General features: G+C 49.5%; 1 protein-coding gene across 5 annotated transcripts in view; it reads right to left on the reverse strand.

Annotated features, from left to right (window-relative positions):
- The window catches only part of PRDM16 (PR/SET domain 16), a 260,771-nt gene extending 237,272 nt beyond the window's left edge, over nt 1-23,499 (reverse strand). For all 5 annotated transcript variants that reach the window (XM_051786519.1, XM_051786520.1, XM_051786518.1 and 2 more), the window contains exon 1: nt 23,066-23,499. In XM_051786519.1, the coding sequence (XP_051642479.1) occupies nt 23,066-23,102 (37 nt within the window). In that variant the 5' untranslated portion in view covers nt 23,103-23,499. The remainder of the gene's footprint in view (nt 1-23,065) is intronic.
- Nucleotides 23,500-23,505: the final 6 nt, after the last annotated feature.

The following is a 23,505-nucleotide window of genomic DNA, read 5'->3' on the forward strand; positions in this document are numbered from 1 at the left end:
GAAGTTTCCATAAGTTTTCCAGAGGAGTGTCCAACCACTCACCCTCCTCAGAGACAGGAAAGCTCCTTTTCAAGACCTTGGGTTTGCAACTGCTCAGTTTTGGGAGAAAAGCCTTTCCCACTCCCCCTGGGCACCCCTGGGGTTCCTCCTGCCCCACCCTGGGCTCTGGCAGCTCCTGCAGGTCTCCAGCTGGGTGACACCAACCCGGGAAAACTCCCAGGTAATGCCACCACTTCACCACTTCTGTTAACAAACTTCTTCATTTGGACTGACCACACAGAACAGTTGCACCACAGCAGCAGAAATTCCTTATCACACGGGAGGAGGGCAGGGTGGGGACACCTTTTCCCATGGAGTTTGTGTGAACATCTGGACATCCCTGGTCCAGAGGTACCCGAGAGGAGACAGCTCTGGCTGTGGAACCATCTGAAAGGACCTTCATCATCCTCGTGGTCTGGCTGTGACCTCAACATGGTCATCAATCCCCATGCAAACCCCCTGCAGACTCCAGCAGGACACAGACAGGTGCCAGGTGACCAAATTTGATGTTTAAACACAGCTTTTGGAACAACCATGGGTGGAACAAAGTCGTTTCATAGAATGTGTTGCAATGAGGTGGAAGATAAAAATACCTGCAGCTGTCCTCTGTTTTATTGAGCTCTGGTTTTAGCAGGAGCAGAAGGACACTTTTAGCCCTCTAAAATACAAAATATCTATGAAAACTGTCAATCCCAAATGACAGACCCAAGTCCAAGGTAAGAGTGACAGTGACCTCCCAAAGGGCGAGGTCAGAAGGGACCGTCCTGTGGCTTTGCAGGGTGACCTCCTGTGCAGTGAGACTTCCTCAAAGCAATTCCTGTTTGGTGCTCACAGAGCTCTCAGGAGGCACCAAAGCTCAGCCCCTGAGTTCTCAGCAGTGAACTCGAGGTCCTGGTGAACTGTCTGAGTGTGGAACCCTGTCCTGGGGAGTGCTGAGGGACACACTCACTGCAAGCACACCCACCAGGGTGAGGTTTAAACCTTCCTGCTGTCCAGGGGGATACATGAGCTGATCTTTCAGATCGCTCTTCCAACCCCTTTTTCCCAGATTTCTACTTTTTAATTTTCTTTTTTTTTTTTTAATAAAGGTTTCCATTAAACTGGGTGTTGTCACACCTTTAGCCTATTGACTCGAATTTTGCTGTAGGTAAGCACTTTAAGGTGACATTTCTGTCACCTTTCCACTTTCTCCTCATTAAACTAAACAGATTAAGCTTCTGGAATAACAAGAAAACTGTTTATTTCCAGGTTTATAGCTGCATATTTTCGTTAGAAATGGTGCATGAAGGTTTATGTTCCAAAACATCAAAACGTGTTTTTGTCGTTGTTCTTTTAAAAAACCCATTTCACAATGAAACCCAGGGAGAATCACAAACCAAGATGCATTGTAATCCCCTTCTTTAAAATGTTTTAATAAAATTAAATTTGAAGATACTACAGTAGGGCCTTACCCACTGCTCTCAGCTGAAAGAGGGAAGAAATTAAGTGACTTTAAAATGAAACAGGTTTCTCTTCTGTCTGACTGAAAGTTACAGGATGTTGGTAGTGAACCAATTAAAACACATCTTAAAACGATAAATACAAACCAAATGTACATTATCAGCATGTTCAGCCTTTTGTTTCTTGGTCCTGTTTTGTATGGGCTTATTGCAATCATATGTGTTTGGAAGGAGGGGGAAAATCAAATCATTTTAGGAAATAATAAATAAAGAATTCGGTGGAGGAAACAAAGGAGGGCTGCGTTTGTTCAAACATAAAATAAACCAGCGGCAGAGGGAAGGCTGGAAGAGAAGCCACAACAGCCATGGATCAGTGGAGCTCAGAAATATCTAGAAAACAGAAAAAACTCTGTCCCAGCTGAAGGCATGACGTGGCTGGGCAGGACCAGGACGCTCCTGTTCCCTCCACCACCAGCCCCCGACTCTCCTTGGATGCCTCTGGTCCCTCCCCAGGATTTGTTCTGTCACCTGAAGTACCAGCTCCCCTCTGAGCTGGGCAGTGCCCCATCAGCCCAGTGTTCACCCATCAACAATTCCACAATCCCTGAGGCTGGAAAAGCCCTCCCAGCCCATGGATCCCCCTGTGCCCCATCCCCACCTTGTCCCCACCCAGAGCTCTGAGTGCCACTGCCAGTCCTTCCCTGGACACCTCCAGGGCTGGGCACTCCAAACCTCCCTGGGCAGCCCCTGCCAAGGCCTGACCACCCTTTTCCAGGAAGAAATTCTTCCTGAAAGAATTTTTTCCTGTATTTATGTTTCTCATTTCTTTCTGTTCACCAGCAGTCACAGATCAGTGCTGGAACAAAGTTGCCATTTCTGCAGCAGATTTTCTACAGTTGCAATGAGTGGAAATAAGTATCTGTATAAATGTACATATATATAAAAATACACAAGCTACAGGCGTTCAGTATTTTCACATTAAGATACACAGAGGTTTTAGAAGTGAAAATGTTTCACTTTTTACGAGTCTCAGAAAAATAAAAATTTCCTATATTTTTACTCCCTGCTTTCAGCTTTCCCAAGGCATAATTTTTTTTTTCCTATTGATCTGTCCCCAGTCCCACACCCTTAATGGATTCTTCTTAATGAAAGACTGCAGCGAGTTTGCACAATTTTTTCATTCTTTGGGGCTGCAGGTAAGTAGCTGCTCAGTCCTGTGCTTAGGGGAAGGAAGTATTGAAAATCTCCTTTGCTATTCCTCGTTTCACGGTTTATAACGTGATACTTATAAATACTTTGGTAGCAGATTAAGCTCCAGAGAAATGAAAACATTTAAAAAAGAGCACAAAGCCTGCAAGTGTCCAAATGAGGGAGCAGAAACTCCGCTTTAAGCTCCAGGAGGGGGTTTATGAGATGTAGTGCCATGTGCCATACAATACAAGATAAACATCTGTTGTTATTTCAGTAAACTTAAATCAGATGTTAAGCTTTTTCTTCAGGGGGATAGTGGCACAAAGAGAGATTTTATTTTTTTTTTCTCTCTCTCTCTCTCTTCACCAACGTGGCTGTTCCTGTGCCAGGAAGACTGGGAGAAGATTCTGGAGGGGACTTACACACCCTCGAAGCAATCTAGTGGTGATAAGGTGGCCTTTTGTAGCCTCTGATGTACCCTAGACCTTCAACCCTGGATTTCTGCCCAGAAAGATATTTATTAATAAGGAGTCCAACACTGCAAGTACCGAGGAGGAGTTATTGCATTCACACATTGAAACACAAATCCAAAACTAGGTGAGTCTCAGGCTGAGAACGTTGGGGCTGTTCAGCCTGGAGAAGAGAAGGGGGTGTGGAGACCTCACAGCACCTTCCAGCATCTGAGGAGGCTACAAGGAAGCCAGAGAGGGACTCTGTCCTTCAGGGACTGGAGTGACAGGACAAGGGGAAACGGCTTCAAACTGACAGAGAGGAAATTCAGATTAGATATACAGAAGAAATCCTTCCCTGGGAGGGTGGGCAGGCCCTGGCACAGGTTGCCCAGAGAAGCTGTGGCTGCCCCATCCCTGGAGTGTCCAAGGCCAGGTTGGACAGGGCTTGGAGCAACCTGGGCTGGTGGAAGGTGTCCCTGCCCTTGGCAGAGAGTGGAAAAAGCTGAGATTTGAAGTCCTTTTCAACCCAAACCATTCCATGGTTCTACGAATCAAATACAAAGATTTTGGTGGGCTCTGGATTAAAGCTGCCAAAGGTGCCAAGCTGACCCCCCCTGTGCTGGAGAGCTGCTCTGCCAGACCCTGAATGGATGAAGGGCAATCCTCAGAACCTCCTGGTTATCTCCACCACCACACTCTCACCAGGGCACCGTCTGACAGCTCCTCTTCCCCCATTACACCCCCAGCACAGCCCAGTTCATGTTCCTGTTCAAAGGGCCCGTTGGTCCCAGGCAGCAGCATCTGGAGCTCAGCTCCAGCCTTGGGCTAACCCTGCCAGGGCTGTGCTGGCACTGCAGGGGCTGCAAAAGGAGCTGTGCAAGGAGGGGCTCCAGGAGCTGCTGTTCCTCCACACAGGGGTTCCCAGCAGAGCAAATGAACCATGGACCCAGTGCAGGACTCGGGATAACGGCCCAGGAATCTGCTCTCATTCCAGATGTGCTTCTGTTCAGCTCTTAATTTGGCAATTTTGTGGCATAGAGCAGTTTAACAATGCACTTTTAATGACCCAGCATTTATATATATATATCTTTTGTTTCATTTTTATTTACCTTAGCAGCACACTAAAACGTCCCCAGCATACCTCAGGTTTTTACATTATATTTTAATTAGTGTTTTTATATATGAAAGACAAAGACACCACTCAGTACAAACACACATCTACTGTACTGCATTTCCCAAGGCACATAATTTAATACCCAGAACACCAAGTCTCTCTCCATCAAAATTAATATTCCCTTGCTGGGTACTGGGTCCATCTGGTAGCTGGGTTTGGGATCTATGGGAGGAGGGAACAATGTTTGTTGTTCTTGTAGAAGTAGTTAATGTTTTATAAACTCATGAAACTCCACAGAATCAGTATCACTGTGAAAGGAGCTCAGGGCAAGCAGATGTGCCCCTCAATTAATTAATTTTAGGTGGGTTTTTTTCTGTTTTCTTTTCTTTTTAATAGTCACATATTCAATAGGGAAAGTGTAAGAGGAAAGACCAGGACTTTTCCCAAAATGAACACTGAGTACATTCTGTGCTGCTTATTCAACTCTACCTGGGTATTTTCCTGATGGAAACCCTTCCAATGCCAGAGCAGACCCAGAGGGTGCCCGTGGTGCCAGAGCACAAACCCCGGTGCAGAGGGTGCTCAGAACCACTCTGGGGGTGCAGCAGCCACCAAAACTGCTGGAGGTTTAGGGGCCATTGGGTGGGAAAGCAGCCAAGATGAAAACTTGCACCCAATGCACCCAAACTGAGCTGTCGATGCTTCACCCCCCAGGAGCCCTGCGGGGTCTTTGCCTTCCCCACCCTCCCTCAGCCCCGACAGCAGCATCATCCCACGCTCAGCTGGGGCTGGGAAAGCCTGGAAGGAGCAAGGACAGCCACCCCTCAAAGGCCAACTGTGGTTGGTAATTCCTCCAGGCTGCAGGGTCAGCCTTTGGGTCTCCATGCCCAGCTTTAATCCCGTGCAACATTTATGGAACATTCCTTCCCTCCTCCTCTGGAGCAAGTGCAAACACTGCTTGGCAAAGAGGAGCTGCCCACGAGGAAGGAGTTCCTCGGAGCAGTTGCACCAGAACTTGAACTAACCATAACATAACACGTCTGAATAATGCTGTGAAAAATATATAAAATCTGTCATGGCATTAAAAGTTTAAACACCATAAATCTGCAGTGTGCTATTTACTGGGCTGAGAAGGTGATAGAAACAACATTCTGAAGTGGAACGAGAGAAGAAAAGAAAATGCAGCCTGGAGGCCAGAGGGCAGGGAAAGCCCCTGGGAGCTGGGCAGGAACAGGCTCCAAGGGAAACGTCAGCCCAGGGCCCGTGGCTGGCAGGATGTGCCTCAGCACTGTGGGCACACACCTCCTCAGCAAACTGCTTGGTTAATACCCTGGAAAAATGTTTTAAAGGAATCTACCAAAATAGGTGGGAATTTGGAAGAGGAGGGGAAAAAAAAATCAGATCGGAATTGGCAGCAAAGAATATGGAACAAATAAAATTCAATTCTCAGAAGGTGCCCGAGAGTCCCCGTTCCCCTCATGCTCCCAAAGGCTCTGTCACAGACTGGTGGCTGGGAGGGGGAGATCCTACAGAAAACAGGGATTCGAATTGCCAGCTACAAGATTTGCTCCAACATTTGCCAAACTTCAGTATGAATTCACAGTTCAAGTTGAAATAAAACCCTCACATTTTGCCAGTTTTCAAGTTGGAGCCTTGTTAATGTGTCAGATTGGTTTGAGCTCCTTCCTACAGGCAGGATCTCCAAGTTGTGATCCTCAGACTCTGTGCTACGTCGCAGAAAATAGAATATTTCAGTAGTTACTGTGAAAAAGATGTAAACAAGCCACTGCAAATTCTGCAACCTGTCAGCCCAAACCGTGGGGAAGTTATCTGGGGGCTCCAGCTGGAGACCATCCCTCATGCAAACTGACTTTCTTTCAGTTATAATTGAGAACAAATTCCATTTTCATCTGTGACTGAACTTTTCAAGCTTTTGTAAGCTCCAAGTCAGCTCATTAACATTACTTAGACACCGGGTTTATAGTTGAATTATACCATGTTTATACTGTGGAATTCCATTACTTAATTGCTTCACTACTGGAAATTTCAGTGGGGTTCTCATTTTTCGCATAAATCTTGGGAATAAACATGTTTCTGTATTTCTCTTACTTAATTAAGTGCATGTTTCGTAAAAATAGCCAACACAGACAAATTAAGCAAAGCATCATTTGTTTAATCAAACGGGAAACTCGCGCCACGAGGAAAAGGGGAAACTCCAAAAGCTTTGGCACTTGATTGCGGGGAGTGCTGGGGGCTCAGGGCTCCTCCAGACTGCCCAGACCTGCTCACCCTGCATGAAACCAGCCTGGGGGTCACTCACACCAGGTTCTTGCAGGAAAGGAACCAAAGGAACCGTGACCCAGGTCCCTGCAGCATCCCCCGGGGCTGGAGAGGCCGAGGGGCAGCGGGAGGGGGGACGTGGCACTGGGGTGGCACCAGGGATGGGACCTGTGCCCTCACCCCCTGCCAAGGACAGTCACGGCACAGAATCATCACAGCTGGAAAAGACCTCCAAGACCATCACGTCCAACCTCAGAGCAAACACCCCCTGCCCACTAAAGCTCGTGGTGTCACATGGAACAATCCTGACTGGCAAACATCTGCAGGTCCTCGCTGGTGCATCCCCCCTCTCCCGGGAAAACTGCCCTGGAGTCACTTGGGGCTTGTTTTCTTAGGGTTTCTATCTGGATAAAGTGCAGAGGATCCATTTGGATCACTGCAGTGGCACATTTTGGGGCTTTTCCTTGGGTATTTCCCCTTGTTTGTAGCAAATCAGTTTGTAGCCAAGTGACTCTGGGTGACAGGGCTTTAACAAAACTCAATCACAAACACCCAGAGTATTACAGCTCCTTCCCTCTCCCAGTGTGGAAGCAGCAAACAGAGACAGACACTGCAACGAAGGAGAGAAATGAGAAATGAAGCTGAGGAATACCAGAAATAAATATCTTTTAGGTCAATAGTGGGATTATTTTGTCTTTTAACAAATTTACTTCCTCTTCCAAACGCAAGTTTTCACGACTGAATAGGTTTGGTTTAAAGTTTAACAGGGGATAAAATAATGCCTCAAAATTATTAATTGCTGGAATTAAAGTAATTAAAATTTTAACAGCTGTTCTCTGTAACATGAGCTAAGGCAAAGAAGAACACACTTCAAAAAGAAATGGATTTGTTGCCACCAACATGTGAAAGATCTCCTCTCATTTTAGCCACACATTCATTTTAATTCAACTCCTTATGTAGAATCTCCTTTATGATGTGTAAGTCAAGGTATAGGAGTAGAATTTGGACTTTTTCTGCAGCTCTCAGAATTCCTTTCCCTCACCAGCTGGAAAGGCAAAGCTCTTTGTGTCCCCCCATCCCAGCTGCCCCTTCCCACAAAAAAACCCAGTTGGATGTTGTCTATTTATCCCCCAGTGCAAAATTCCAGCACTTGACTCACAAGAACTCCCTTTGCCAGGAGCTGCTCCTGCAATAACTGTGCAGGCCAAATTCCTTCAGGAAAAGACCTTTCATGTGAAGATCCTCTGCTGGAGGGAGCAGTGGGGGCTGACTCGGGATCCTCCACAGCTCGGTGCCCTCTCAGAGGTGGCATCACCTGCCCCCTCTGCCCTCTCCTTCCAGGGATTATGCCCTGGGAGCCAGTGCCATGTGTTTAAGACTCACAAATACTGATGGATGCCATTTGGAGCAACCCTTTAGTCAAACATTTTGGAAATGATCCCCTGCCTTGGCAGGGCAGCAGCCCCTGGACTCTGTGTGAGCCTCACTCATCAGCTCCTGAAACACAGCCAGGGCTCTACTTCCCAAATGAAACCTGCCTGCACCCTGCCATTCCCTTCCCCCGGAGTCCTGCAGCCATCAGGTGATTCATGGAAACCAGTTCATCTCACTTGAAGGCTGGGCTAAGTAATAATCAATAATTTACCAATGTTTTTAATACGACGTTACAGACTCTGATTTTCTCCAGTGAGGTACATGAGTGTCACAGTCACGTCCCTGCTGCACCAGAGGAAGGTCTGTCCATAGGACTGACCCCCCAAAGAGCCATCTGTCCCACCCTGTGTGCTCACAAGGGGTCAGGAAAACACCCCTGCAAAGGCTGGACTGGGGAAGGGGCTTCCACGGGGCAGCTTCGGGTACAGGAAAAATCAAAGGTATGGTTTTCAAACTGACAGAGAGGAAATTCAGCTTAGATATGTGGAAGAAGTTGTGCCCTGTGAGGGTGGGCAGGCCCTGGCACAGGTTGCCCAGAGGAGCTGTGGCTGCCCCATCCCTGGGAGTGTCCAAGGCCAGGTTGGATGAACTTGGAGCAACCTGGGCTGGTGGAAGGTGTCCCTGCCCGTGGCAGGGGGTTGAACTGAATGGGCTTTAAGGTCCCTTCCAACCCCATCCTTTCCATGGTTCTTTGATTTTTTTGCCTTCCAAATGGTTTCAATTCGGTCTGAGTGACCCAACTCACACACTTCAAAAACCAGGTTTGGTTTTTAGATGTGGAGATGTTTCCAAATTCAGCTCATGTGTTCCTGCTGATATCTGCCACATGAAGCCTTTTCATACGTGCAAAAGTGAGGGGGATTCCACTGTTCCAGGGGTTTCCTGCAGCTGGAAGGGGTTTATGGCAGGATACCCTAAAGATAAAGGGCACCACTTGGCTACACAGGAGTGATTCTTTTCTGTAAAACCTGGACTAGTCCCTAACCCACCTTTACCCAAAACCACCACGTGGTGCATTTTAAAGAGAACACAACACAGAATAGAGGTTTTATTCCCAGCACATCTGTGTGGGGCTCTCAGCAGTGCAGGGGGGCTGTTCTGGGCCTGCACGTGACTGCAATGGGACACTGAGTCTTCTTGTAATCCCCAAAACCTTCAACACGTTGGCACAGAGATCCTTTAATCTTGTTTCATGTGTGTAAAGTCCTCTCCCCTTGAAAAGAGCCCTTCCCCATCCCAGAGCCTCGGTGGCCCACGGAGCAGCCCGTGGCTTTCAGAGCAAACCCACCAGTATTATTCCATTTTCCGCTGAATAAAAGTATTGAGGTTTCTTTGTCAGGGGAAAAGCGAGGCTGGATTCCTTTATCCCCCTGCCCTCTCCTCTCACAATGCCAGACTCTGTTTGGTGGGCCAAGGAGGGCTGTCTCCCCAGAGATCCCAACAGGATTCAGTCCTCTGGTAATGGACTCCTAATACTGAGCAGAACCCTCAGCCTCCTCCAGGTCTCCCTTTGAACGAGGGTAGTCTGTCAGGGGTGGGGAGCAACCTAAAACCGCTGGTAAAGAGAGAGCTTAGGTGGAGAAGAATGATTTCTTATCAAAGCTGCCAATAGAGAAGACCCAGGTGGTAGGGCCGAGGGGGATCCCAAAGCCCTTCCTCCTGCCTGGAATTGGCAGATGGGATTCAGGAACAAACGGTGGCTTTGAGCAGCAAAGCCCGGCCTTGGGATGGGGACGATTAACACCTCTGGGGGGGGGGAGAGAGGAGGGAGGGAGGAGCCTGACCCGTCCTGGGGGCTGCAGTGCTGAAATTCCCCCTGTGGAACGGGAGATCCGCAGGTACAGGCGGCACAGAATTCCAGAGGGGGGCTGGGATCCCAGGGAATATTTTATGGACATTCATACGTGAGAAAAGTGGGCAATGGGAGGTCACAGGAGCGTGTGCCATGCTCAGAGATGATGGTTAAAGAGCTCCACAACCCCGCTGGGGCCGGTGGGGAGGCACAGAGGAGGAGCACAGCACATTTGTCCAGGAGTTCAGTGATTTTCTCACTTTGTCTCTGTTGTTGGGCCCTCTCAGAGGTGGGTCACTCACACCCTCCCAGAGCTGCCCCGTCCTGTCCCATTTCTCATCCTGAGTGAAACTAAATTCTCATTTCTCTGCATTTTCTGGGACGAATAAAAGTAGTTTGTGTAAGAAACAAAGTTATAGGAACAAAGCATGTTCTCAGGCAAAAAACCTCAGCATCTGCTGTCACCAAACAATTGAGGTTTAAACACATGTACATTTAAACCCATGTTTTAAAGCACTATCTGTGGACAGGAAACACCCCAGACTGCAGTAAATGCATTTGGAGTTCTTCTAATACCTTTAAGTGTGTGGGGGGAAGCATAATCTGTTTTGATAACTCCTGACATTAAACAGTGATAAATAATTAAATATGTTTAACTGTTTCATTAACTAAAGATAGATGGAGAGCACTCCACAGATAGAATATAGATCAAAAAGATTGAGGCTGGCTCTAAATTCCCCTGATGTTTTATGACACCATTTGTATTCTGTCACTCACTAGCTTTATGTATAGTCCAAGCTGTGAACTGAATACCCCATTCAGAAAGCCACTCACTCTGCATGTTATTGCAATTTAATATTTTCACACACAGACACATCATTATCTTGGAACCCGACACTGCAAGGAGAATTCAGTAATTTTTCAAGAGTGCTTTTTTTTGTTCTAATGTGAGCACTGAGGCACAGGGCTGATCTAATGGCCACTCTCCCAATATTCAGCCTCTAGACAGAGATCAGCAGGTTGATATTTGTCTGTTTTCAGGGATTCTTCTCATTTCAAACTTGTGTGATGTCATTTTGTTGAAAGAACTCAAAAGAAAGGTGAAGAATCCGTCACTACCAACAAGAAAAAAACTCCTCACATACTTATAGCTTGTGACTGAACTAGATATATAGGTCTAGATAGATATAAAATGTATATATTGACATGGACACTGCGTCTTCAGTCTTCCATTACAAAAACACAACTATGGACTGGGGTTATTCCACTTATCCTGGGATTCTGGGGGGGCAGAAATGCACATTTCCCTGGGTTGTGTGAAAAGAATCAGGCACACAGCTCTCCAAACTGCAAGTTAAGAAAAAAACAAGCACATTTAAAAGTATTTAAAAGCCAAGTCACACCAGAAAAAGGACTTTAAAGTGGAGAGAAAGGCAGGACTGACTGAGGGAAATAAATGTCTCTCACACCAGCCCCTTGGAGCTAATCATTAACAGGCTCTACATGGAGACCCAGGTACAAGGAAAAACTCCAGACATGCAAATCCCATGGATGTCCCAAAGAGTTCAGTGCCTTCAGGGCCTGCTCTGAAGTCCAGCACAGTCCATGGACAGGCTGCCAGGAGCTGCAGCAGGGTTTGGGTCCCAGCTTTGTGCCAGGGAATGTCCAGAGATGGGGAAGGTCCCCTGAGGACACTGAGGAGCTGCACGAGGTGAATTCCACCATGGAATTCACATCTCCTGGTCTGGGGGCAAACAGGAGCCTGGGTTTGCCCTGTTCCAGCCCCAGGGTCTGCATGAGGGTAGGAAGGAGGCTTCGAACCAAAGCAGTGCTCCAGAAAATTCCAGAGGTTCTTACTCCCTTCCTTCCCCCTACCCTATTTATTAAACTGCTGGATTCATCAATAAGAGACAAGGAATTCTCCAGGCAGGGATGGTGGGGAACACTGTTTCTCTCTGTTTGTTCTCTAGATGTGTGATTTGGGTGAGTCCCTGATCCAGGAGAGCCTCAGCTTCCCCAGACCAGCCTGCAGGGCTTTCTTCCGTGGCTGGGAAGCCAAATTCCCCAATATGACCCAAGTCACTTGGACAGCACAGCCACGGGCACTCTGAGGAGGTGCTGAATGGAATTAATGCCCAGCAGGACATTTCTCTGGTCAACACCCCAAGACTTATTTCACAAACTGCTAAACCACAGTACTTCATAAAAAAACCCCAAACAGTCACTGTCCATTGGGCCAAAACAGATTTATAGATGGGTATTAAAGGTGGGCTCCTTCCCCTGGCCTGCTGGAACAGACACTGCTGTTCCAACAATCCATATTTAGCTGGGAATTGGCTCCTGGATCCCAGGAGCAGCTCTCTGGCTGTGGCTCCAGGCGATGCTCCGGCCCCGGCCCCGGGATCCACACGTTCCCTGCAGAGCCACCCAAAAACACTGCTTCATCTGCAAATGGGACTGGAAAAGGCAGAGTGAGCTAAAAGAGGAAATGAAAAACATACTTGGAAACATGTAACATCTGTATCATCCACCTGCTGGTCTGAGCAGCTGCTGGGAATCCCACGGGGATTCTCCGAGAATCTTTAGCAGGTTGGTGTCTCTTTGCTGCACAGGTGCAGCCCTTCCTTTTTATGGAAGTAATCACGAACCCCAGACAACAAATTATTTGAGGAAGCCCCAGAATTACCTAAAAGGCCTTAACTGCCCAGATATTGTATTTGTGTGGAAAGCCAGGAATCTCTGAATGTCTGAGGGAGCGTCGGTAGCTCCTGAGTTATTTCCTTAGAGACATCCCTGAAGATAACTTGGATTTCCTGCAGGCTCACCTGTGAAAATCCCTCTTTAATAGGCATTATCATGAACACAAGACAAAAGAGTAAGGTCCCTCCTGAACTTTCTCTGGATAAACACTTGCAGAGTATTCTAGCAGGAAAAAAATTTAAGAACTCCCAAAGTAGCCAAGATCTGGTTTTGTTCATTCTATATGGGATACATGAGCAGAACTGTTACTGAGCAAAGGGCTTTTCAAAGTTCTCTGTGAGGTATCAACTGCTTTTTAAACCCGACTATTGTGCCATGTAGGGATTTAAATTTATTTTATTCCTATGTGATAATTCTAAAATAAAATATATGTTCACTTGCGAGTTGTGCAGGTTCTTTATTTCACATTTAGGTAATAAAATATAAACTGAAACCAGTCCTTTTCTATAAACAGAAAAAAAATATGGTAAAGCAATTTTATACTACATGAACTTCCAGCACAGCCATTTAAAAATTAATTTACATGATTGAGCCCAAAAGGTCCATTTGCCATGAAATAAAAAACACTAAACACTGTCCTGAAAGGAAACAAAATGCCAGGCTACACGTAAACAAAAGCCTTTTTTTTGTTAGGGTCTGAGATGGAATGAAAGATTTTTAGCCAAATCTGAAACTTGCAAAGGAAAAAAAAAAAAAGGGGGGGGGGGGGGAAATCTGATGCAGTAAATTCAACCAAATCATCCCCAAACCCTTGGTGGGAGCTGGACCAACACAAAGGTCATTACTGAGACACTGCTCCAGGAATCACAGTGATGTGGGTCCCTCCCACTCCACAGATGGAGTAACTGAGAGTAAATTATTTGCTTAAGCTGGAAAAGTTAGTTCCTGAGCTTAGCAAAATACCAAATTCCTGCTTCCTCTGCATCCTGGAGCAGGCAGTGCCATTCCAACGTGCTCCAAGCTGGCCTTGGTTCAGGGACAGGCTCAGGAGCCGCCCCTGTTCCACCACTGCTCCTTCTGGGGATTCTCCAGGCTCAGAGCAGAACTCCACACCCAACTTCCTGGGTTTTCTCACAGCCAAGGAGCCCTGCACCCACTCCTGGAGATGCTGGGCAGGGACAGGAGCTCCCCGTGCCAAGGGCAGCTCTGGGGGCAGGGCTGGCCCAGCCTCGTCCTGCGCCTCAAACCCAGGTACAGCTGCTCTGCCAGGAGGGTTCACACAACAATGATGGAAAAGTCCCTTTTTTCCCCTCACCCTGCAGCTCCCCCGACAGCCTGCAGAGCTCAGGAGCAGGGTTGGGCTCAGGAGCAGGGCAGGGAACCCAAACAGAGCCGTGGTCCCACTCCCACCCTTCCCACACCGTCACTGCCACCACCCTGCGTCCTCCAGCCCCCCAGCCTGAGGGGACACACTGCCTTCAGCTGCTCGAGTCCCCCCAGAGTGGTTTTATACCAAGTAGGAAATAAACTTGATGGTTTTTTTTCCCCTGCAATACCCATAAAACAATAACTTGATATCACTCCTAACAAGACGCCGCTGCTGTAAAGTCAAAGATAGGGAAAGAAAATTAACTACTGGTTCTGAGAGCAGGGAAGGGAAAAGGAATAAATGAAGCTGAGTGCGTGCAAGGGAGCAGATGGCTCATGTCCAGGGTGGCCCATCCTCTGTGGATCACTCCTTTGGAAAGGAAGTCCCTGCCACTCCAGAAAACAGCAATCTGTCTGCAAAATGCTGAGGTACTAGAGTGGATCACTCCTGACGTTAAGGAGAAGAAACCAAACCAAACTGCATTTCTCCATCAGATATTGATCTGCAGATGCTGAGAGCAAATCCCCTTAAACCAGTTATAGACCAATATTTGTGCATTTTATGCACACACACACACGAAATCTCTTGGGTCGTGTCCCCAGCTGGTGAAAATTAGGTTCATTGATGTTGATGCTGATTTACATGAGTTGAGGATTTGGCCTCTCAGTTAAAAAAAAAAAAAAAACACCTCAGTTTTATCAGTTTAACCTCCAAATCAGGCACAGGGGCTCTGCCCAGCATTAGTCACTGATTATCCGTGTCTGGAGCCAGCACTTACGTGGGGAAGAGACACGTTGAGATCAGTAAAGAACAGGTTTGTGGCTGCACTGTGGTATCTGAAAAACACTGTCTGTGGGGAACACAGGGTGAGCCAGAGCAGGTTCTGTGTGTCCTGCCCTCCTCTGGGTCCAGCAGAGCCCTGGGAGCTGCAGACAGGTTGTGCTGGGCTGAGTCCCCCAGAATCAGGACAGAGGGTTGGACAGATCTCCCCTCTTCCCCTCCCAGCCTCAGAGCCCAAAGAACACTCAGAACTGCTCCAAGACCTTGCCTGCTGGGTTGCATGGAAAGACAAGCTGGCAGAAGGGGAGGTGGTGGTTGAAACGATGCTGGATTTCACAATATTCTTAGTGTGAGCTCCAGGAAAAACTGCTCCTTGCACTTGCACTCCCAAAAACTGGGCTCACAACTGGTACACGCACGGTTGGTTAAAAAACACCCCTTGTTTCCCTGAGTGTCCATCTCCAAACCAGGGAGCCTCAGGGAGACAAGGCGTGGATTTTCTGCTGGGGAAGCCACCTCTGAATCACTCACTAAAGCCTCCCTGCGACAATGAACAGCCAACCCTCTCTGGTGGTGATAAGATGTTTTAACTGAAAACATCGGGGCCGTGTTTAAAAAATGATTACAAATTATTTTAACAGTGTATTTGCAGAGGGTTATAAAAACAGCTATAATATTTTTGTCCTGGATTCTAGAATTACCAGGGTGACAGCTAATGCAGTAATGATTTGTTTCAAATGCCAGTGTTTAAGCTGTATAAAGCTGATTTTATACATTTTTCCAGTAGGCCGCATTGTAGTTAATGAAATTAAACACACCAATCGCATTTTTCCCCAGGGGATGAGGAACTGAACACGCCACTGGTTTATTTTTTTATTAAAATAAATTGCAGCCAGCAAGATGGACTAATTGCCTACAGAATTGAAAAAGAAACATTCCATTGATATAATTAAGCCAATTTTCGTGGACAAAAATAGTTATAGTGGATATAAAATAAGCAGAGCATTCAGTGCAGTTTGACTTCTCCCCCACCCCTCTCTGTATTTTGTACAGAACATTAACTATTAAACAAATATGGATCGGGGCCGGGCTGACAGCATTATCTGGTAATGATGCCTAAATTGATCCCAATAGCTGGGGCCGGGGCATTGTGTCTCAGAGCTCTGCTGAGAGAGTTCCCAAGCCAAGAACAACAGAGCAGCACAAACCCACCACCACCAAGTGGGACCTTAGAGCAAAACACCTGAAAGACGTAAAAAACTCTGGGGACAAGAATCGATCCCCGCCAGGTTTGCTCTGGGCTGACACCTCGCCCCAAACTCCTGAGCAGCCCCTGCTCTGGGGAGGGCTGGGCTCCAGCCACCCCCACTTTTGGCCCTAATATAATTACAAAAAGTGAGTGGCTGGGAGAAGACAAAGTCTTTCCACACCAGTTCGATGGAGGCTGAGAGTTACCGTGCTCGGAGCATTCTTCTGTGGCCTACTGGAAATAATTTGGCTGTCTCAGTTCATTTTCACCTGGAAAACGTCTCCCCAAGAGGACCAGTGGCCTCATTTGCAGCCCCAAAGTGGGTTCAGTGGTATATTAAAAAAAAAAAAAAAAAAAGCCTTATTAACTTTTTTTGTAAATTGGGGCAAAGCACCTCTTTGGGGGGAACAGGATGAAAGTTTAGTCACCCTCTGAACAGAAACTTTCCTTCCTCCCACTGTCCTGCACACCAAACACCTCTGCACAGAGAAGCACTTCACGGAAAAGGATCTCAGATTCTAGTCCTGCCCACCAGCACATCCCTCATTGCAGGGAAATTTCTTCCCAATTACAAAAAGAGAAAATAAAATAAAAAAAAAAAAAGTCCTTATTCAATATGAGCATTCAGAAGCAGGAAGTACACTTATTCCAGGGATGAAAGTCGTATTTCATTTTTATTAGCAAAGAGGGTCACATCATTCACTGAATGAAGACAAGGGAAAAAAAACTCCTCAGGACAGGGACACTCCGTTACAGATTTTGACGCTGCACAACACACAACCTACTGCAATAAAAATGAAAATAAACAGCCCATGAGTAGGTAGCAGTGATGCATGAAAATCCATTAAGAAAAATAAAAGAAATAATAAGGTCATAGATCTTTTCCACTCCGACATCCCTGACCTGAAATTCCTCCAGAAAAAAAAAAAAAAAAGGCATATTTAAGATCAGAAAGCACAGTAGCAATTTTGGTGTGGAATGCTGGGCAGCACTGACATATCAACAGGCTGTTACCCAGAGTGTGGAAACAAATGTGTTTGCACATCCCCTTCAGATGTCTCCATCCCTAACTGCACACAGACACTGTGGACGGGTATTTATTGATGTGCTGGTTACTCACCCCCACGGCATTAACAGCATCTTTGGGGAAATAGGCATGAGAAAAATCATTATTTGGCTAAAATGTGGATGCTTTCAGTTAGCCCTCAGAACTGTGCAAGCTGGTCATTTAAATAATCTCTAACTGAGAAAAAATAAACACATCCAGTAATAGGGGAGAGCCAGCAGGTTGTGGAAACAAAGCCTGAGCTTGTCCTGGCCCATGGAGAGCACAGCCAGTCTTAGGTGCCATCAGCTTTGTGCTACAGAAAAGGTCTACACTGGAAACACAGATTTTACTTCCACTGAACAATTCCACACCCCAGAAGTTTAATGCAACAACGGGGGGAAATAATAATAAACAGAGAGAATGCGAGTTTTACAGCTGGAAGGGCAAAAGCAGCTCTGGAAAACGTGGATTCTTCTCCTGGTCCTGTCACCGGGGGCGGACAGGGACAGGGACCCTCCACAAGTCACCTCCTTCCCTTCCCCAGCTCTGCCGCAGGACTGAGCACATCCCCTCCAGTCCAGGTGGCTCCCGAGCCTCACCTCCTTCATGTTTGCAAACTTCCCGGGCCTTTGTCTTTAAAGCACTGTATTCAATAGCACAGAGCTTTTATCAAACATATAAGCCATAATAACCAGAGCCATAATCACAATAATAACGCTTTTCTCTCAGTGGGGCCTTTCCTCGCCAGCAGCTCCGGGCGCAGGCGAAGGAGCGGCCGCGCCGCGCAGGGAGGTTTCCCTCTCGCCCCGAAGATTCCCTGTCATTCCCCTCGGGTATCCCGGCCCACGGCCGGGGCTGTTTCCAGCCCGGGCGGGCAGGTGTGTGCCCGGCACAGCGGGTCCTGCAGCCCCGGGCTCCATGGGCTGAGGAGCGGGGGGTTATCCCAGCGAGCCCGGCGCTGTTCCACCGCTGCCGGGCTGGGAAATCCCAGCTCCTGCCTTGCCTTCTGCCTGCACGGCAGTGCAGATGGTGCGGGGTCCAGGTACACTGGGCTTTCTCCCGGCTGAGAGTTCCGAATCCTGCCCGTTTCGGGGTCCTCTCATCCTGGGAACGTGTGGCCGAACACCGGACCGTGTCCGTTCGCATGGGGAGCACAGGAGGAATTCTTTGCTTTTCCTGACCTCAGGTATTTTTAATAGCAACCCTTAGGAATGCACTTGTTTTATTTTTTCCCTTTGGCTCATTAAAGACCTCATTTGCCATCACCGAACTGACACAGCAGTTCCAGCACAAAGTCTAAAAAATAAAAACAGCTTTAGGTGCTAAACAAATTTTTTTAAATACAAATTCAGCCCACTTTCTGCACACAACATTCTGGTTCCTGACCACACAGTACCTGTGATTTTACTGTGTATTGTAAGACCTCTGTATGTGCATTGTCGGCTCGACAGACAAATGCATCTGCACAGACCCGTTTTGCATCGACACGGAGGTTTTATAGGACACGGGAATTCAGTGAAATTGGAATAACGTGCCTGTCTTTGATGCACTTTATAAACTTACATTCGTACACGCACACGGCAGTGCCCTGTGATGTAAACACACGTGGATAGACATCACAGGCACTTCATCCGAGGGCACGGACACCCACGAGCGCGGCCGTTATCGCAGGCCAGGGCTCAATCCCCGATTCCTGCGTCTCCTTTGGCACTTTGGCACCTCAGAGCTGCTGCTCTGCGGGCGAGAGCAGCCAGTCCTCACGTCAGAGCCCCGGCTCGATCCCCCTTTGCCAAGTTCCTGCCCAGGCCAAGGAGAGGACGCGCTTTGCGCTCGTTCCCTCTGTGCTTTTTCCCAAATAAATCACGCGGGCCGGGTGGGGGAACTGATAAATTATATTTGCAGAATTCGGATAATTTTTTTTTTTTTTAAGAGTAAAGCGATCCTAAATCCTCGGCAATTTTTGTTGAAGCGCTAATTACACATCACCTTAATTATCGGATCAACCCCCCCTTCCCTGCCCAGCATCCCTAATTGCCTAATTGAACAGATCCGGGGCAGGACGGGGGGGGACCCAGCGACGGCGGGGACCCGGCGGCGGCCCCGCATCTGCGCGGGGCTCCGCACCCGCGGCGGTCCCGGGGAGAGGAGCCCGGGAGAGCCCCGGCGAGCTCCCGGTCCCGAGGGAAGGGGGAGCCGGGCCGGGCACGGCTCTCTCCGGGGCCGATGTCCGCCCTCGGGGCCAGGAGCTCTGGGTAGGGACAGGGCGCAGGAAAAGGCTTGGAAATGGGAAAAAAGCCTAAGCGGCCGAAAGCGCCATAAATTTTCCTCCTTCGTGTGTTCCAGCGTTGGAACCGTCTGTGGGAGCACAAACAGAGCCGCACGCCGGGAAGTGGTGCTTGGGCTGCAGCCTCTGCCTGCGCTGCTCTCCCGCTCCCTTTTCCCTCCACAGTCTCATCACCCTTAATCTAAAAAAAAATAATTATATATATATATAATGTATATATATGTATATCAGTATACGGGAAGCCTGTCTCCTCCTCAAAGGCGAAGCCTTAAATCGAGAAGCAGGTCTCGGGGAGAGCAGGGCTGGCTTCACAACCATTTCCCTGCCACTCGAACCTGCCCGCAGGATGCACCGGCTCTGCCTGAAAACTCCGTCTCCAAACTTTGCCTCGGTCATATTCCTAATAGTGAAAAGCAAACGGGACCGTAGAAATATTGGCCACCGTTTGCCAGCACGAGCACTTATTTAGAGCCTGCGATCCTGGCCAACCGTGTGTGGCTGGGAATTATATTCGCACTCTGAAATTCAGGGATTTCGAAAGGAAACGAATTTGCTTTCTGCGTGCAGCACCCAACTCCGGTGTTGTTTGCCTCCTCTGCACCCTCTCGCCAGCAGCAGCGAGACCCTCGGTCGCTGCAGGACCTTCTCCCCACTCACCCATATTTTATTTTCTCGCTGAAGGGCGAGGCCCGCAGAGCCGGGACGCGGCGTGGCCTTCTCCTGCCTGCCCTTCTCCTGCCTGCCCTTCTCCTGCCTGCCCGTCCCGCACATCCCCCGGAGCCGCGGGCACAGCCCGGCCCTGGTGGGATGCGCACCCAGGGGGGCTGCAGGGGCCCCGCTCACCTGGGCACCCCCGGGGCTGCTGCGCCCCCCGCACCCTGCCCGAGCCTCGGCTTTTGATTTACAGCCATTACTCGAGGCTCCCAAGCCAGAGGGAAGCCACAAAGCGAGCGAAAACCATTCCCGGCCCCGGTTCAGCTCCGCTGCCTCCGGTACCTGCCGCTGTCCCGGGGAGCCGGACTGAAAATTGCCGAGAATTCCTCTCCCACCCCAGCGCACACGCGTTCGTCCCCTTTCCCAGCCAGGTAATAGAGTCGAATTCCCAGCGGAGCCTCACATCTGCTTAAAATATTGTCCAATGAAATGAAATTCTCCGGCACACCGTGTTTCTACTGCCCCGCGTCCCGCTCGGCTCGGCGGCCGCGCACCGGGGGCCGTGCGGGCTCTCACGGCACCCGCACCCGCTCGTGGGGCCGGAGAGCCCCGGAAGGGCAGCTGGGCAGGGACCTGCGGGGTTCTGAGCCCTAACCCAAGTTCTCGCTACCTCGCCGGTGGAAACACGGCGAGATCCCCACACTCGTGTCCGTGTTTAATCTGTTTCGCAAATAAATACTCCTGGGATACTGAAACCTTAGCTTCGGACTACTGTTTTGAACTGTGATCCCTAAAAAATCCTCAGCTGAAACCCCATAAACCGTTGGGCCTCGTATTGTATTAAACACCTGATTTTAATCAGGGCTCAGCCTCTGAACAGGCGCTTTCCAGGCGCGTTCGCGGCCGCTCCGCGGCTCCCGCGGCCGGGAAGGGCTCGCTCCCGGGCACGGAGCTCCCGGCTCTTCTCCGAGCACTCAAGATATCCAGGCACCGAAAACCTCCCAGTCCCTAAGCTGCAGAAGCTCGCAGAGCTCCCCGGGGGAGCCGGGGCAGCGTGGCGGGTCCCACCCGTGCTGAGCGCGGCCGGACCCGCATCGCGCCCACAGGGGCACATCTGCAAAAACCCGGCCCCGCGCTGCACCCCCCGGGCACATCTGCAAACACAGCAGCAAAAAGAAAGAGAAGGAGGGGAGGAAAAAAAAAAAAAGAGAAAAAACAAAAAAGAATAAAAATAAAAGAAATATTCCACTTTATTCAACCGTTCAACTTCGCTTTTCCAACCAAGAGAGCTGTGAAAATTACTCTTCATTTTAACAACCTAAAGCAATAAGTGATGACTTTTTAAAAAGTTATTATTTGAATGGGGGCGTTTAAAGCGGGTGTTTACTGAAAAATGAAAAATAATTAAATGAAATTCCAGGATTAATCGAAAAAAGCTTCGTAGCAGCGATGTGCTGACAGTGTTGACCACGGAAACTGTAACCAATCCCACTCTGAGCAGGGTTTGTGCCCGCAGAGCCGAGGAAGGTGTGCGGGGGACACACGGACACGGCTGGGGGGCGGGGGGACCTTCGTGGAGCGCGACGGAAAATGTCGCTACACGAAGGTAAATCGCGAGGCCTGGGGCTGCTGCAAAACGGGAGCGGCGGCCGGAGCTCGGGGCCGGCGACAAACCCGGCGACAGAGCGACTTTGGGAGGAAAACTGGACCGAGGAGCCGCGCTGGGGCTGGAGAACGGGATCCCCCTGGAACGGGCGCGTCCCCCCCGGGAAGGGGGAACTGCGGCTCATGGCGAGGGGCCGGGACCAGACCTGACCTTGGCCGCTGGAAACGGCTCCGAACAACGAACTTGAACGACAAAATGAACCCCGGAGCCCACGTGTGCGAGCGCTGCGAACGCCCGGGACCCTCCGCCAGCCACGGTTTGAAGCTGAACCCCGAAGGGTGTCCGGCAGGGCCGCCAGCTGCCCCCCTCACCTGGGGGGATCCCCCTCACCCGGGGGGCTCACGGAGGGGGGTGCAGAGACCCTCCCCCGCCCGGCTCTGGGCGCCTCCACATCCCCCGGGAGGCTCCCGTGGAAACCCACGCGGGTCCAGCCGGAGCAGCCGCCGCTACTCCCCGGAGCCTCCTCCGGGCACTACGAGCAGAGTTTCTAGCGGGGCACAGACTGCGCTGGAACTTCTGCAGCCTCCAGATATTTCGCACAGAGCCAGAGCGAAACAGAAACTAAATAATAATAGTAGTAATAATAATAATAGTAGTAGTAATAGTGATAATAATATACAAGAGGAGGACAGAAAAGCTGCCCGGGCTCCGGGATCCTGAGCTGCACCGAGCCTAAGAGGGAATCGGCGAGGAACCAGCCCGAGCCTTTGCAACGGGACTCTGCGGGAGCGGGGACAGAGAAGTCCCGCTCTTCTCTACAAAAGCCACACTCTCCTTCTCGGAAAATCCATTCTAAAAACGACTCGAACGAAAGAACGGGAAAGGGTCCGCTAGAAGACGGAGGGAAAAGCTGCGCGAGACTTACGAGCTGCAATTCCACCCCCAAGTAAATTTTAAAAAATTAAAAATTAAAGACACTCCCCCACACTCCCCTCCCCCAGACCTTCTTAACCCCCAGCTGGGACACCCGAGCTGCCTTCAGGATCTTCCCTCTGGACCTGCGACTCCAAAGCCCCTCACTGAGAGCGGATCCATTTTTGCTACAAATTCTCTTCCTTCCCTCTGCTCGATAATTGTTCCCGAGACCAGAAGGGTTTCTCCCACCCCCCCCGTCTGCCTCTGCCTGTCTCTCTCTCTCTCTCTCCCCCCTCTCTCCAGCGCTCCGTCTCTCCGCTCCCGCCGGCAGATGCCAAACGCAGACCTCTAGCGCCCACTATTTCAGGACCCGGGAATATTATTTCACAAGACTTGGAACGACTCAATAAAAAAAAAAAAAAAAAAAAAAAAAAAAAAAAAAAAAAAAGTTGCTATCCCCTTTCGTCAACTTCCAGCTAAACTTTCGCTTTTCTCCCCCGGCCCCGCGCCGCCCGCCGCAGCGCGGGAGGGCGCGGGGCAGCGCGGAGCCGAGCGGGGCAGCGCGGGGGGACCCGCGCCCACGGGCGGGCGGGAGGGCGGCGGGGCTGCGGCCGCCGCGGGGAGGGCGAGAGGGGCTCGCAGCCCCCGCAGCCCCCGGCCCGGCTCCGCAACCCCGGCCCCGCCGCCGGCGCGCAGAAGAAGGGAGAGAAAGGACCTACTTTTGGGCAGTTTTCTCGCCCTCGCCTTGGATCTCATCGTGTCGGCGTGTGGATTCCTCTCCTCCTCCTTGAGCCCAGAAGCAGCTACACACTATCTTCATCTCCCCAGCATTGTCAGTTTGGACACCTTCGCACATGCGCACAGAGCATTCAATCTGACACCCTCACCAGGGCCAAAAAAACTTTCCAATGTATTCATCATCATCAGCCTGGTTTGGGCTTTTTTTTTTTTTTGCCTTTTTTTTTTTTTTTTCCTGTCCTATCCTCTTCCTCAGACCACTTATCTCTGCCCCCTCCTCTCTCCCAGCACCCATCACAGCCTTCCCCTGATCTGCCCCTTTAAGAAAAATCAGCCCTCTCCGCTCCTCACCCTCCGCACACTGACCTTACACACTGGACAATATTTAAGGATCAAGGTGCCATCCTATAAAGAGGTGATT

Source organism: Manacus candei, unplaced genomic scaffold (genome assembly GCF_025592945.1).
Source record: "Manacus candei isolate 608988 ecotype Guabito, Panama unplaced genomic scaffold, ASM2559294v1 h1tg000022l, whole genome shotgun sequence".
Lineage (NCBI taxonomy): Eukaryota > Metazoa > Chordata > Aves > Passeriformes > Pipridae > Manacus > Manacus candei.